Here is a 16,782-nt window from a genome sequence, read left to right as displayed (position 1 = left end):
CCCCGTAATTTGGACATCCTGGTGGCAATGGGGCAGGCTCATGACGTGAATGCCGATTCTGGGCCCAGGAAACAAGCACAGACTGGTGGGACCATGTAGTGTTGCAGGTCTGGGGTGATTCCCAGTGGCTGTGAAACTTTCTCATGCGTCAGGGCACTTTCATGGAACTTTGTGACTTGCTTTCCCCTGCCCTGAAGCACAAGAATACCAAAATGAGAGCAGCTCTCACAGTTCATAAACGAGTGGCGATAGCCCTCTGGAACCTTGCAACATCAGACAGCTACCGGTCAGTCGGGAATCAAGTTGGAGTGGGCAAATCTAGTGTGGGAGCTGCTGTGATCCAAGTAGCCAACGCAGTCACTGAGCTGCTGCTATCAAGGGTAGTGACTCTGGGAAATGTGCAGGTCATAGTGGATGGCTTTGCTGCAGTGGGATTCCCTAACTGTGGTGGGGCTATAGATGGAACGCATATCCCTATCTTGGGACCGGAGCACCTTGGCAGCCAGTACATAAACCGAAAGGGGTACTTTTCAATGGTGCTGCAAGCACTGGTGGATCACAAGGGACATTTCACCAACATCAACGTGGGATGGCCGGGAAAGGTTCATGACACTCGCATCTTCTGGAACTCTGGTCTGTCTGAACAGCTGCAGCAAGGGACTTACTTTCCAGACCAGAAAATAACCATTGGGGATGTTGAAATGCCTATAGTTATCCTTGGGGACACAGCCTACCCCTTAAGGGTTATCCTTGGGGACACAGTCTACCCCTTACCTCATGAAGCCATACACAGGCACCCTGTACAGTCGTCAGGAGCTGTTCAACTATAGGCTGAGCAAGTGCAGAGTGGTGGTAGAATATGCATTTGGACGTTCAAAAGCGTTTACTGCTTGCTGTGTGCTCCACAATATCTGTGAGAGTAAGGGAGAGACGTTTATGGCGGGGTGGGAGGTTGAGGCAAATCGCCTGGCTGTTGATTATGCGCAGCCAGACAGCACAGTCATTAGAAGAGCACAGCAGTGCGCGCTGCGCATCAGAGAAGCTTTGAAAACCAGTTTCATGACTGGCCAGGCTACGGTGTGAAGTTCTGTTTGTTTCTCCTTGATGAAAACCCGCCCCCTTGGTTCACTCTACTTCCCTGTAAGCCAACCGTACTCCCCCTTCAATCACCACTTGCAGAGGCAATAAAGTCATTGTTGTTTCAAATTCATGCATTCTTTATTAATTCATCACACAAATAGGGGGATAACTGCCAAGGTAGCCCAGGAGGGGTGTGGGAGGAGGGAAGCACCAGGAGGGATGGTGGAGGAGGGAAGGATAGGGCCACACTGCACTTCAAAACTTATTGAATGCCAGTCTTCTGTTGCTTGGGCAGTCCTCTGGGGTGGAGCGGTTGGGTGCCTGGAGGACACCCCCCGGCATTCTTGGGTGTTTGCGTGAGGAGGCAATGGAACTTGGGGAAGCTGCAGCGGCGGTCTGTGCTCCTGCTGCCTTTTTTGCAGCTCAGCCATATGCCGGAGCATATCCGTTTGTTCCTCCAGTAGCCTCAGCATTGCATCCTGCTTCCTCTCATCACGCTGCCACCACCTCTCCTCTTGCTCCCGCCGCTGCCTGCTCTCGCGCGTCCCTCCTGTGCTCGCGTTCATTTTGTGCTTTCCTGGACTGTGACATTGTTTGCCTCCACGCATTTTGCTGAGTTCTTTCAGTGTGGGAGGACTGCATGAGCTCAGAGAACATTTCATCGCGAGTCCAATTTTTTTCTTCTTCTTATCTGCACTAGCCTCTGGGACAGAGATGATAAGGGGAGCTTTGAAATATTTGCAGCTGCAGAAGGAAAAAATGGGAGAACAGTATTTAAAAATACACATTTTAGAGAACAATGGGTAGACTCTTTTGGGGTGAACCAAGCTGTTAACATTACATAGTACATGTGCTTTCGGTACATTTTGCCTCTTATATTGAGGACCTGCCAGTTTGGTGTGAGAGATAACACACGCAGGACCAGGCAACAGAATTCGGCTTGCAGGCAGCCATGGTAAGCCACAGTCTTTTGGCTTCTTTAACCTTCATAACATGTGGGAATGGTTTCAAACAGCAGCGCCCTCATTTCCCATACCAAGCACCCGTTGGGTTGGCCATTTAAAATGGGTTGGCTAGTTAAAAGAAGGGGCTGCGATTTTCGGGGGAACGTGCAGCACGAACCCAACTAAACCTCCACACACACCCAATTCTCTGGGATGATCGCTTCACCCCTCCCCCCACCGTGTGGCTGACAGCAGGGATGATTTCTTTTCAGCCACAGGCAAACAGTCCAGCAGGAATGGTCACCTCTGAATGTCCCCTTAATAAAATTCCCCTATTTCAACCAGGTGACCATGAATGATATCACTCTCCTGAGGCTAACACAGAGAGAGAAAGAATGGATGTTGCTTGAATGCCAGCAAACACTGGTACCATACGCTGCCATGCTTTTTTATGCAATGATTCCAGACTACATGCTACTGGCCTGGCGTGGTAAAGTGTCCTACCATGGAGAACGGAATAAGGCTGCCCTCCCCAGAAACCTTTTGCAAAGGCTTTGGGAGTACATCCAGGAGACCTTCACTGAGATGTCCCTGGAGGATTTCCGCTCCATCCTCAGACATGTTAACAGACTTTTCCAGTAGCTGTACTGGCCGCGAATGCATCCCAAGTCTTCGGGGCAAATTAATCATTAAACACACTTGCTTTTAAACCATGTATTATATTTACAAAGGTACACTTACCAGAGGTGCCTTCTCCGCCTTCAAGTTCCGGGAACCCGGGTTGGGAGGGTATTGGGTCCAGAGTGTTAAACAGTTCCTGGATGTCGGGGAGAACGGTTTCTTCTTCGTCGTCTTCTTCGTCCCTTAAATCCTCATCTCTGTTGTGAGAGACTCCCCCCTTGCAGGAGTCTACATACGGGGTGGGATAGTGGTAGGGGCACCCCCTAGAATTGCATGCAGCTCATCATAGAAGCGGTATGTGTGGGGCTCTGACCCGGAGCGGCCGTTTGCCTCTTCGGTTTTTTGGTTGGCTTGCCTGAGCTCCTTCATTTTCACATGGCACTGCTGCGGGTCCCTGTTATAGCCTCTGTCCTTCATGCCCTTGTAGATTTTTTTCAAATATTTTGGCATTTCGTCTTTTGGAACGGAGTTCTGATAGTACAGATTCATCTCCCCATACAGCGATCAGATCCAGTATCTCCTGTTCGGTCCATGCTGGAGCTCTTTTGCAATTCTGGGACTCCACGGTCACCTCTGCTGATGAGCTCTGCATGGTCACCTGTGCCACGCTGCCCAAACAGGAAATGAAATTCAAAAGTCCCTGGAGCTTTTCGTGTCTACCTGGCTAGTGCATCTGAGTTGAGAGTGCTGTCCAGCGCAGTCACAAGGGAGCACGCTGGGATAGCTCCGGAGGTCAATACCATCAAAATGTGTCCACACTACCCCAAATTTGACCCGGCGTTACCAATTTCAGCACTAATCCCCTTGTTGGGGAGGTGTACAGAAATAGATTTTAAGAGCCCTTTAAGTCAACAAAAATGGCTTCGTCGTGTGGACAGGTGCAGGGTTAAATCGATCTAACGCTGCTAAATTTGACCTAAACTCGTAGTGTAGACCAGGGCTAAGTGGGTGCAAAATGGTTAACGCTGCTCCCAAAACAGTGCTGGAGACAGAAAGTGTGTGCGTGTGTGTCACATGGGGGTCTGGGTGGAATGATCAGGTCGTTAATGAACTGATTGAAACTGACCCAAATGAACAGAGGATGCAGCAAGACAACGAGCCACCAACTACTGAATAATCAACACGTAACAGCAGTCCCTGGGGAGAGCGGTCTCTGGGGGCCTTGGAGCAGCGTGCTGCTGAGGGCAGTCAGCCCCCCACACATACTTGAGTAGGGGCCCCCCAGATCAGCAGGGCCCTAGGAGCAGAGATTGTCATCATGGGTATTTATAGTAAAAGCCATGAATTTTTGTTTATTGCCTGTGACCTGTCCATGACTTTTACTAAAAATACCCATTTCTAAATCTAATCCTTTCTTGTAATAAAATAGTGATGTGAACATGTAACATTTTTGTATTCTAGGTTAAACAATACAGGAGAAAACCAATGCAAGTTAAGACTCCTCGTGCCTTGCCAACCATGGAAGCTCATCAAGTGATTAAAGCCAATGCTCTGTTTTTGCTGTCCCTGAGCAGTGCTGCTGAGCCCAGTATTTTGTGCTATCATCCTGCAAAACCATTCCAGTCGCAGCTTCCCAGTGTTAAAGAAGGAATTTCTGAGGACTTTCCCATTAAAATGCCATGCCTCTATCTGCAGACTTTAGCAAGGTAATGAAAGCTACTCATGAGTTCATAAATATATTTATTCATGTTTGCATAAAAATAAAATGTGTATTTTATGTACTAAACTAAAATGTATATATAAAAATGTGCTGCTCTCTGGAAGCAGTCTCATGCTTCTTTATCATCTTGTCCCCTGACTTTCTCTCCATCTTTCATGGTATTTTCATGTCTGTTTAGATTGCATTTGCTCCAGGGATCAGAGCTATTGAATTTGGGAGGTACCCTAACACACTTTTGGATGCTTGATTAATAATTCTTAAAACTTAAATTTCAGTGATTTAAGAACTTGGTAGCAGAACTCCATAATAAGACTCACATTATGACTTGAGCCTAATATACATAGTCCCCTCAAACCTTCACTCAATTCAGAGCATATAAGCATGTGCCTCTTTGTATTTCCCAGTATATTTCAATTTAGTATATAATGTTCATGAGCTCTAAAATGGTTCAGGATGAAATGAGGAAATTTGGTTCTGCAATAAGTAACATCATCTTGAGAAGCCCTGCTGTTTGCGAAACATTAGCAAATGATAAACAAATCCACATCCTTCAGCACCATATTAACATTTACATTGCTTCAGTTCCTAAAGGCCACAACCAGGTTAGGCTCAAATGCGGTAGATGTACAGACATGGTAAGTGACAATAATTGCTAGCTAATTGGCCTGGAAAGGGTCGGTTGGTTTTGAACTCTTTTTTTTCTGGGTTTGTACAATGCCCAGCACAATGGGGTTCTGGTCCAATAGGTTTCTTAAGCACTGTGATAATACAAATCATCATCATCATTAGTTTAAATATCTACTTTAATGCAGGCATCATCATGAAAACTTTGTTGTCTATCAAGATGACAACCTCTTCCAAGATGAGATGAGATATCTGCGTTCAACTTCAGTACCTGCACCATACATATCAGTCACTCCTGATGCATGTCCTAATGTCTTTGAGGAACCAGAGAGTAACATGAAATCCATGCCACCAAGGTATGCCAGTGTAGTTCTTGATAACTGTTAGCTAACATACTAGCACAGCACAGCACTGAAGTGAACACAAGGGTAATGGGACTTGTTGCTGCAATAGGTAGCCAAAGTACCAAGTCAGCTCAACGCTTGAATTATAGCCATAACTTGTATACGTTTTTCGCTTATAGGCTACCAGAAATCGTACTTCTTTACAGAAAGAGAGCATTCTCTCATACCTTTTCGAACACCAGCTCCAATTCTGTTCAAAGCTTTAAACTAATTCATATTATTTTATTTTAACACAGAATTGCTGCAAGTCTGAACTTTGGCACTAAAGCAAACAAATGGAAACAAAATCTGGGATATTTCATATATTAGGAGGACATAATCAGCCACAAAAATTTTATTTATTTATTTCTATGTCATCGAACTTGACATATAAAAACAAATTTATTGAATGCCAATATTTAAACATGACCACTTTCTGTAAAGATAATGAGATCTGGTCAATAGATCTCAAATCTCTGCTCTAACAGGATTATCTTGGTGTAGCCACCTTGCCCCTATTGAGACTTGGGGCAGTGGGGCTCTCCCATGCCCTGTGGGAAGATTGGGAAGCGGGAGCTCTTCTGCAGACCATACGAAGTTCACACAAAGTAGGGAGTGAAACATTCCAGGGGCTTGGCAACAGCAGATCAGAACTGGCTGGGAAACGTTATTTCCCCCACTAAACAAACTTTTAAATTTCATGTAGGAGGCCCATGGAGTTTATAAATCTGTGTCTACATCATACATTTGTGTATCTGAAACTCAGTCATCTGAATACTTTGGATGCCTCTCCTTGCCCCTCCCGCCATGAAATACTTGGATAGTCAGGGTTTAACTTGTTACATCACAATTACATATTTTAAGAAATACAAGATACACGTATATGTTGAAAGAATTTGCAAGAATTTCTCTTTGGCCATACTATATGAACAAGTATATGAGTTCATCTAGTTATTACTGTTACGTTGCATAAGGTAAATTTTCATACATCGGTAGTATTGCCATTAACCAAATGTATGCTGCTTTCTAGTCTGCTTCATTTCCAGTCTTTAAAGCGTAGTTTTTTAATGATAATACTGTAGTTCTGAATTTTGTCTGAGTTATGTCATCACTGAAACTTAAAAAAAAAGTTTTTATGACCTCACTGATTTCTTTGAAGTTTGGAGACCAGTCCAATAACAGATACAGACCTGGCAAAGCGCACAGTCTTTCAAAGATCATACTCAGTTGTTGCATCAGAATACGACAAACAGCACTCGATTTTACCTGCACGGGTTAAGGCCATTCCCAGACGAAGAGTCAACAGTGGCGACGCAGGTAAAAAATAGACATCTTAAAGCAGAAAAAGTATTTCCACTTTTCTAAAATATCTATTTTTAGTTTAAAAAAAGTAAATGGAGTTTAAGGACAATAGGATTACAGTTCCTCAGTGAAAGACTGTAGGGAAAAAAATTACCATTTGTGATAAATGTATGTAATTAATAGAGCTGGGCAGACTTTTTTCAGTGAAAAGTCCCTTTTCCGCATCAGACAAAGGGTGAAAGAAACCTCCTCCTTCTCAGTCTCTGGTTACTTTGTGAATCTAGTCCTCCTTTGCTTTTGAAATGAAAAATTCCGGGTTGGTCAAAATGAAATGTTTTGGTTTGACCCAGTTCAAAACTTTTTCAATTCACTGAAAAGCTTTCAAAATGTTGTTTTCGTTTCAATCTGAAATTAAACATTTTTTGATACTTTGGAATTGACGGTGAACCAAAAAATCCATTATTCACTCAGTTCCAAATACTAATAGCTTGTCAAACATTAACCGCATGTAAGTTATGAGAAATATGCAGAGCGTTAAGAGTGGTTCAGGAATTTATTCAGGTCTGAAATAAATTCCTGGGAGTTTTCTGCTTGGTTTTAAAACTCAGGAAGTATTCTTGTGATTTTTAGTGTCTGCTTACCCTGAAGTGAAGCACAATTTTTTCACTTCAGGGATTGTATTATATTGTTCTACAAGGAAAAAATACTATTTTATAAATAATAGCAAACTAGTACTTCGATTTTTATAGCTGCAGTAAAAACAATTACACAAAGAATCTAATATATATATATTTTTATACTTTTAAATAGAAGTGGGATCCTCTCTCCTGAGACATCCATCTCCTGAACTTTCTCGGTTAATCTCCGCCCACAGCTCTCTTTCTAAAGGAGAGAGAAATTTCCAGTGGCCAGTTCTGGCATTTGTAATCCAGCACCATGATCTGGAAGGACTTGAAATAGCAATGAAACAAGCCTTACGGAAATCTGCTTGCCGAGTCTTTGCTATGGAGGTATGAACGCATTAATGGATCTAATTGTAATAAAAATGACATATCAGTTACTTATCCTTCTTCCAGAGAAGTTTTGAAACAAATTTTTATATTAAATTAAATACTAATACAAAAAAGAGAATGCTCTTTTACTAATCCCAAATTGAGACTTCCAGCAAGTTTTAAAACAAGTCTAAGTAGCCATAATATCTGCAAAATCAGAAATATAAAAATAGAAATGTTAACTGTAAATGTGCTAGTTTGGATGGTCAGCAGTGTTTCTTTAATCTTTAAATGTATCTAAGCGACTTTTTTTTTTTTCAAGCTTTGTTTTAAACTGCTGTTCTGTAACAGAGTCCACATGATCTCCACATGATCAATTCGTGTGTGACAGGCTAGAGCACTGTAGAGTTGCCCCTCAGCTTGCTGCACACTGTCTGTGTGTATGAGCCGTCAGTGTGGTGTATTCCCTATGATATATTTACATCATTGTAAGAAATAGTTTATAGCTTAATAAAAGGGCTTGTGCAACAGTGTTTTTGATAACTTTTCAAAATACTAGTGCCTCTCCTGTGACATGTTTAAAATAAATCTTTTTGTTGAACTCTATATCCATATCTCCAACTTTCCTTACCTAAATTATAACTTTCCTTACCTAAATTATAACTATCTACATTTGTTTTAGGCTTTTAACTGGCTTCTCTGTAATGTCATTCAAACAACTTCTCTTCATGATATTTTATGGCATTTTGTGGCTTCACTGACTCCTGCCCCTATGGAACCTGAGGAAGACGAGGATGAGGAGAACAAAGCAAATAAAGAAAATGCAGAGCAAGTATGTGAGATTTTAACATGCTACTCATAAAGTATATTATGGAAATTGTGGGTATGACTGTACAAGTAGTTTAAAAATATTTTCTGAATGTGTAAAAGTGAAAACAAAGATTAATCTTGTATATTGTGTAACTTTTAGTGAGAAACAAAATCTTAACTATGGAATGGGAAATTTTAGTTCACTTTTTTCAAGAACATATCTATGCAGTATTTGTTTTTGTTGATCACCCTTAAATTTAATTCGCTTTTCATGACTGCTGAATGATATTCTGCTGATCCATTGTAGTTTTGTTTTAGTACATTGATTTGCACTTAAACTGTTTAAAACATTCTCTATAATAGAAAATGCTGTTTTTGACAAGTACAGTAACTGAAAACTATGCTTAGATTGCTTACCAGAAAACTGAGGGAAATTTTCTCTAAGAAACTCCATTATTCTTAGGGCTTGTGTAAACCACAGGTTATGCTGGCATAATTTATGTCGTTCAGTTATACCACCTCTCCTATAGAGGCAACTATTCTTTTTGCTATAATGAAGTAGTCTTGCAAAACTCTCCTCACCCACTTGACTGGGATGAGTAATTTTCTGGCAGGCGAGTAATTGGCAACAGTTTTTCAACTTTGTAGTTAAGTGTGTTCCAGGGTTTTTTGCAAAGCTTGATAATGAAATTATTTTAAATTAAGCTAATGTATATGGCCTTGACTTGTATTTGAATTATATTTCTTCTCTTTAATGGTGTGATCTTGTGATGAAAAACACTACTGTTATGTATACTCTTTTAAAGTAACAGATTTCAGGTAGTGTAATGATCAGTGCAAATAGCCTCTACCAATAAATGGTGCTGTATCTCTCTTACTGTTAGGTTGTAGTATTGTATATTACATTTCTGTATCTGATGTGGGAGTAAGAGGAAGTGCGGACCCTGGGGAGTTGGGGGGGGCAACTCTTGGAGGCTTAAAGTTGGCTCTGCCAGGCCTACAGAGTGACAGAGAAGAACTGCTCCCTGTGATGGCTTGGAATAAAGTTGTGGTGAAGCCAGGTCATCATGCAGTAATGCCCATAAAGATAAAGGACTGCTGTAGTGAACCTGAAGGAGAGTGTGAAGCTACAAATATCCAGGCAGGATTGCTGTTTAGCAGATCTCTGTATTGAGCTGGACCAAAGGGTGAGTTCTGGGTAGGAGCAGTTAATGTCACTGACTAGGAAGTGCAGCTAGTGAAAAATCAGACCTTGGAGACAGTATACAATGGCTGATATCTAAAAACCTCTCATGGGGTAGAGACTAAAAGATGTAAAAGAGCTATGTGTTGACTTGAGAGATGCTGCCAGAGAAGGTGACAAAAAGAAGTGATTAGAACAGCAGCTCTTATGGTATGCTAGTGTGTTCTCCAAGAATAATGAAGATCTTGAGAGATGTGATCAGGTACTGCCTCGGATTGTTCTTAAGTGAGGGAGCGTTCCTGCGACGCAGCTCCAATATCTGATTCCCCTGGTATATTAGCAGTGGAAGAGAAGCTACATCATATGCTGCATGATAGCCTGATTGCACAATCTACATCATCTTGGGTATCTCCAACTATAACTGTGAAAAAGCCCAAAGGAGGCCTGAAGATATGTTGACTACAAGAAACTTAATTCACAACATTTCAAGATAGCTATTCCCACATAGCAGACTCCCTGGATAAAATGTCAGGAGCAAAATATTTTAGTAGTTTTGATTTGGTATTTGGATTCCATCAGATTAAAGTGGCACCTGATAATCCAGAAAAAAATGCCTTTGTGACACACTATGGATTGTCTCAATTACTTATTAATGCACCAGGATGTTTCAGAGGGTAGTAAATGACCTAACCCAAGTTTTGAGAACTGAAGACCTCCTCATATACTTAGATGACTCTTTGTTTCCACAAACCCCATTTAAATCCTGACTCCTTAAAAAGTTTTAGAATCCTTTCCGCTTCTACCAGATGCTCCTCCCATGTTTTGAGTTCACATATATTGACTTGAAAGGCTCACTACCAGAAATACCAGCTGTAAATCAGTATTTGCTGGTCTGACACCCTCTCAAAGTATGTGGCGGCACAACTACTAGAGCATAAAGGGTTGAAACAGTTACAGCTGCATTGATGAAACATTTAGTATTGCAGATCAGACCACCAAGCTGTATCTGTAGTGATTGGGGAAGAAATTTGAACCATGGTTATTGCACAAGGTTTGCTGACAACTCCAGATAACCAATGTGAGGCCCAATGTCCCCCACTCTGCGAGTGATGTAGAAGTGGAGAGAGTAAACCACACCACTGGTTCCATGCTTAGCATCTGTCAGTGAAGTCCAGCAAAACTGGAATACAAAGGCATCTTTACATATAATGCTGGCCAGCACTCAGCTATCTATTACTCTCCTGATGAGATTATTTTTGGACTCAGCAAACCCATGCGTCCCTGTGACTTGATGTTCAGGCAGCAAGAATCAACTCGCAAGGTCCCCTGCATCTACATAGGTGGGTGACATGACAGAGTCGTATATGAGTGATGTGGGGACAGCATTCCAGAAGATGGAGAAACAGATGAGTCGGAAGCGAGCATGCCAGACTTAAATGCCAGGAAATAGGGGAATTATGTGCCCATCCAGGAAGGGGAGAAGGTGTGGTTATGTAACTGGAAAAAGCAACCTGGAAAAAATCCCAAACTTCCTCTTTTTGTGGGGGAACCTTACCCAGTAATTAAAAAACTAAACTACTACTAATTTGAGTGATTGTTCCTATGTGTGGTGCACTTCAGGTTGTGCATGCACTCCATATACCTGGGACCAAAGATTTTTCCCTAGTAGTATCTGTCTGTTTTTGGAACTCCTCTGCAGGGTGGGGAGCGAGCCATTGCTGTACCACCCCCACCCTTCAGCCTCAGCCTTCCAGTGGTTACAGGACCAGAGTATGTTTAAAAAGTTGCGTAAAGTGCCACAAACCCTTCTCAGTCACAGACTTTCACAACCTCTGTCTGTACTGCTTGGGGAAAACCCACATCCCTTCCAGGTGCAGTATCTGCAGGTCATTCCCAAGTAGAACTAAGCATTCTGGGGAGTTTTGACTCTGTAAGTTCATCATGGAGGAGGCTATGAAGGTGGGATCAGTCTCTGATGGGGAAGACCCTCCTGTCTGTTGGCCTGAAGAAGGTAGCAGTGACTCCTCTTTGTTCCCTGGCAGCTCCAAAACCAGCACCCCTGAGAGAGTCAGAGTGGAAGGGGCAGGGGGAGGCAACTGCTCCCACAAAGCCAAGAGGGAAGGTTTCCTGTCCAAGCCCTCTACAAAGAGGCAGAAGTCCCTGTCCCATACCAAGTCATTGGGAGCTTCCTGGTCCATAACAGGACCAACCGGTACTGGGAAGAAGCACACTGGGACTTCCTCACAGGGCAAAACAGCAGCACCCTACAGTATTCGGACTGCTTCTTCAGCACTGTAACGCACATCAGCGCCACTGGATCCGATGTGGCCTGAGCCAGGGACATGACTCCATTGACTCAGGCTTAGTTCTTGGCTGCAAGCTACCTTTTAGTGCTCCTGAAGGTGGCATCACCACTTCTTTGAAGACCTCAACACCTAGAACCAGGACTTCAGCCAGTATTGGTATCCCTGCAGTACCTCTCTTTGTCCCTGTCTACAAGTAGGTGTCAAGCCGGACCAGTACCGTCAATGAGAAGAGACAGATCATCACTGCCTCCTCCAGTCTTAAGGGCTCCCCCGCTGAATCCAGATTCCAAATCTTCAGAGACAGAAAAGAGCTATTGGACACACCTACTCCCGGACTTCGCCCCCTAGGGTCCCTTAAGGAGTCTCAGGCTGGACAGAACATTGGGAGTCTCCATGGTATCTCACTATTCTCACATGAGAGAATACCCTCCGTATAGCTTCTGGCACCCAGACCTATGCCATGGGGTTATGAAATTCTGCAATGACAGCATTGGGGCCCAGGATATCCATGAAACTACTGGCCGATATAGTCACCTCATGAGATAAGGAACCCAAGGAGATCCAGAGCTCCCAGAGGAGAGAAGAGCTTCCTCAGCCTTACCAAGAGGCATAATTTCAGCAGCATGAGGAAGACAAACAACACAAACAGGAGGATTCTTAACTGGTGACCTTTTTCTCCTCTTCCCCAGACAAGGCAGTGATTCCAGCTTCTCCACCTGTGCCCTGATGATTCTAAGGCCTTCCAGGTCTTGCTTAAGAGGGTGGCATAATCACTTCAAACCCCCCTGGAAGAGGACCGGGAAACACCACACAAACTAGGAGTGATACAACTAGTATCTCTAGCAACAAGGGGAAAGAGATTCTACTTGAGGTAGGTTTCAGAGTAGCAGCCATGTTAGTCTGTATCCGCAAAAAGAAAAGGAGTACTTGTGGCACCTTAGAGACGAACAAATTTATTTGAGCATAAGCTTTTGTGAGCTGTGCTGTAGCTCATGAAAGCTTATGCTCAAATAAATTTGTTCGTCTCTAAGGTGCCACAAGTACTCCTTTTTACTTGCAGTACGTACTTGACTCCAAGAAGACAAGGGGATGGAGACTCATTCTGGACCTCACAGAGGTGAAAAGTTTCATCTGCCACCTAAAGTTCAGAATGGTGACCCTATGGTCAATTGTCCTGTCTCTGGATCCAGACAATTGGTTCATGGCCCTCAATCTCAGAGTACCTGTTTTTCATGTGGACATACATCCAGCACACAGGAGATTCCCAAGATTTGTGGATGGCCAACAAAATAACCAGTACAGATTTCTCCTTTTTGGACTCTTGATGGCACCAAGAGTGTTCACCAAGATATTGGTGATGGCTGCAGCTCGCTTTCGCTATCAAGGAGGGATGGTTTACCCTTATGTACCTAACTCCTAAAGCTATGATCTTACCAGGAAATACAAGAAGAAACCACCATGCTTCTGCATCTGTTTGAGAGGTTGAGTCTCAGAGTGAACCTGGAGAAATCCACCCTGGAACCCACACAGTCAATAGAGTCTATCAGGGCAAGGCGAGACTGAATAATGTTACATTGCTTACCAGACGGTTACATCCTCTCCATTAGTGGACTCATACAGAAAATCCAAATGGGCTCCAGGATGTCCGTACAGTCCTGCCTGGCACTTGTGGGTTATTTGCCAGGATTCATCTCAGGTGTCTGAAAGCCTAGTTGTGGACTGTTCATATTCTGGACAAGCACAGTATTGACAATGCTAGTCATGGTTTCTCAAAATGTCTTAGCCTCCCTTATGGTAGTAGGACAGGGGAAAAGTGAAAGGGACTGGGGAGGGGGAGATGTAGTTCAACTCCCCACTTCCAACAAAGACTATAACCCCAGGCACATCCTTCTTAGGTTGTAGAGTATACACGGAGTGGCCGGTAAAGCAAGGGATTTTGTCTCTTCAGGAGCCTATGCTTCATGTCAATATGCGGGATGGGAAGTAGGAGGTAGATTAGGATGATGTGTTGAAGGGTTTGTAAAGAGGTACAAGAGGCAGGGGTGGTTTGGAAGACAAGGAGGGGAGAAATTGGGGTGTACACTCCAGCTGGTTTGTGCTACTCAGATGAGGGGGGAAAAAAAGCAGCTGCAAACACGGCTTAATGGACCAGTGGGCTTCCGCTTTTTACTGCTCCAGAGTGGCATAGAACAGCTGGTACATACTGATGAATTGGGCCATAACCTGTTTAATTTTTCCAAAAAAATTAAGGTTGATATTTCATATTTTAAAATAATTAGAAATATCATGTGGTAACATTCTCTTTTCAGTTTCTTGTTCGTGTTCATGTATGAAATTTTCGATTTTAAAAAAAGCCTGGGAAATTCCCAGACAAAAACTACATTAAGTTGGTAAGAAGGTTAAGAATATGTTTCAGGTTTCAGAGTAACAGCCGTGTTAGTCTGTATTTTCAAAAAGAAAAGGAGTACTTGTGACACCTTAGAGACTAACCAATTTATTTGAGCATAAGCTTTTGTGAGCTATAGCTCACTTCATCGGATGCATACTATGAAGTGAGCTGTAGCTCACGAAAGCTTATGCTCAAATAAATTGGTTAGTTTCTAAGGTGCCACAAGTACTCCTTTTCTTTTTGCGAATATGTTTCAGTAATTTTAAGATAAAATAAATTTTAAAAATGCTGTAAAAAAACAAGTTTTTTTAATAAACCCAGGAAATTCAGAGTTAAGTTTAAAAAAGAAATGAAGTATGTTAAGGTATAGCATTGCAGATTTAGGCACCCAAACTACCTTCACTCTGCTTGGTAGGGACACTGGGAGGATGGAAAGAAAAAAGTTAATGGGACTTCAAAATATCAGTTTAAACTAATGCGGGACCACAAACTGTAAAATGCTTATATTACATGGTGTCAATCCTAATTGTGCGTTTCTGTATTTTAACCTCTTTAGATTTCTTTTAATGTTAACTTTATCTCTGTCTTTCCGGCAGTTTATAACAATTCGTTTGGGAATAGTCACAACATCCCTAGAATATATTTTATTCTAAATTATTTGTATAAACTCTTAACCTGAACTGTTTTAATGTTGTTTTTGTCTGTCTATATATATTTATTTTCTGAAAGCCACTTAATAGCAGAGCCAGTGTAACATATTTCCTTTGAATCTTAGGAGAAAGACACAAGAGTATGTGAACATCCACTGTCAGATATAGTGATCGCTGGTGAAGCAGCTCATCCATTGCCCCACACTTTCCATCGTCTGCTTCAGACCATCTCTGATCTTATGATGTCTCTCCCCAGTGGTAGTTCATTGCAACAAATGGCCCTAAGGTAGGTACAAAATAGGGGAAAACTCTGAAAGGCCCAACACATCCAAGCATTGTAAACTAACTCATTAGAAGATTTTGCAATATATTTTAGAAGTCTGAAGTGCCTGGTATGCTATTTTAAAAATGAGAAAAAATATATTTATTTAACCCTGGCATAAACAAAGGGTTTATAGAGAAAAATGTATTTGATTTTAAGTTTTGTACCATGTCCATTACTTTTAGTGTAAAAATAATTAGATCACTGTGTTCTTTAATGTACATGCATAAGCCGTATATAGCTTAAATACCTTTTGTTTGAAAAATCTGTCATTTGGCTATTCCCCAAATTTTCCGTATTCTTCATTTTGCTATTATAGCTACCATAAAGGAATATATGGAATAATTATTATTGAATTCAACTCTCGTGTGACTATAACAAATATTCCTGCTTTAGACTTTTCACATTGCTAACAAATATTTCTTCTTGCCTTCTTCAGAATGATACACAATATGTTTCTGATCCTGATGTTTCCTTTCAAAACGTTTATAAAGCTTAAATTTTTAAAATTATGCAATAATTAAAATAATGTACCGTACATACTCATTCATTAGCCCATTCTTTTATAAGCCAACCCCCAAAGATGGATAGGTAAAAATAATAAAAACTGTCTGACCCTTTCATAGCCGACCGTATATTTCGGGGATTGGCAAACTTTGGCTCCTAGCCCTTGAGGGTAAGCCGCTGGTGGGTTGGGACGTTTTGTTTACCTGGAGCATCTTCAGGCATGGAGCCTCTCAGCTCCCTGTGTCCGCAGTTCGCTGTTCCCAGCCAATGGGAGCTGCGGGAGGCCACAGCTCCCATTGGCTGGGAACAGCGAACTGCGGACACAGGGAGCTGAGAGGCTCCATGCCTACAGACGCTCCAGGCAAACAAAACGACAATGTATAGATATTCAATTCAATGATTTCATAGAGTTTAAAATCATCAAATTTCGGTGTAGACCCATTTATAAGCCAACCCCCACTCTTTGATGTGTCGCTTTTTTGCCGGAAATATTCGGCTTATGAACGAGTATATACGGTAAATACTAATGGTGCTTGTAAGAGTGCACTAATATTGAAAACGTCTTTTAATAAACTTATTTTTAATGTTTTCAGATGTTGGAGCCTCAAATTCAAACAGTCTGACCACCAGTTCCTGCATCAGAGCAATGTCTTTCATCATATTAACAACATTTTGTCCAAATCTGATGATGGAGATAGTGAGGAGAGCTTTAGTATCAGTATACAATCTGGCTTTGAAACCATGAGTCAGGCAAGTTTTAAATCAGTAAATATCACAAGGTGTAGATCAAAATGAATTAGTAGATAACCTTCAGCACTATAATCAAGCTGTTCTAGTTTTCAGCAATCATACTTTATTACATATAAATGTATTAATAACAATTGCCATTTATTTAAATATTTCAGTAACAAATATCTATCGTGATCAGGGCCTTTATGGATGATGTTTA

The 16,782-nt window shown here is 41.9% G+C and overlaps 1 protein-coding gene across 1 annotated transcript in view; it reads left to right on the top strand.

Annotated features, from left to right (window-relative positions):
• Positions 1 to 16,782, top strand: part of MYCBP2 (MYC binding protein 2) — a 412,169-nt gene that overhangs the window by 347,134 nt on the left and 48,253 nt on the right. The window contains exons 61-67 of the mRNA XM_084646996.1: positions 4,107 to 4,351; positions 5,178 to 5,345; positions 6,532 to 6,689; positions 7,485 to 7,684; positions 8,349 to 8,498; positions 15,130 to 15,290; positions 16,427 to 16,583. Coding sequence (XP_084503122.1) covers positions 4,107 to 4,351; positions 5,178 to 5,345; positions 6,532 to 6,689; positions 7,485 to 7,684; positions 8,349 to 8,498; positions 15,130 to 15,290; positions 16,427 to 16,583 — 1,239 coding nt within the window. The remainder of the gene's footprint in view (positions 1 to 4,106; positions 4,352 to 5,177; positions 5,346 to 6,531; positions 6,690 to 7,484; positions 7,685 to 8,348; positions 8,499 to 15,129; positions 15,291 to 16,426; positions 16,584 to 16,782) is intronic.

Source organism: Lepidochelys olivacea, assembly GCF_965140295.1.
Source record: "Lepidochelys olivacea isolate rLepOli2 genome assembly, chromosome: 1".
In the NCBI taxonomy this organism is placed as follows: Eukaryota; Metazoa; Chordata; order Testudines; family Cheloniidae; genus Lepidochelys; species Lepidochelys olivacea.
Note: the sequence above shows the minus strand (reverse complement) of the source record. Positions and strands in the feature narration are given on the sequence as shown.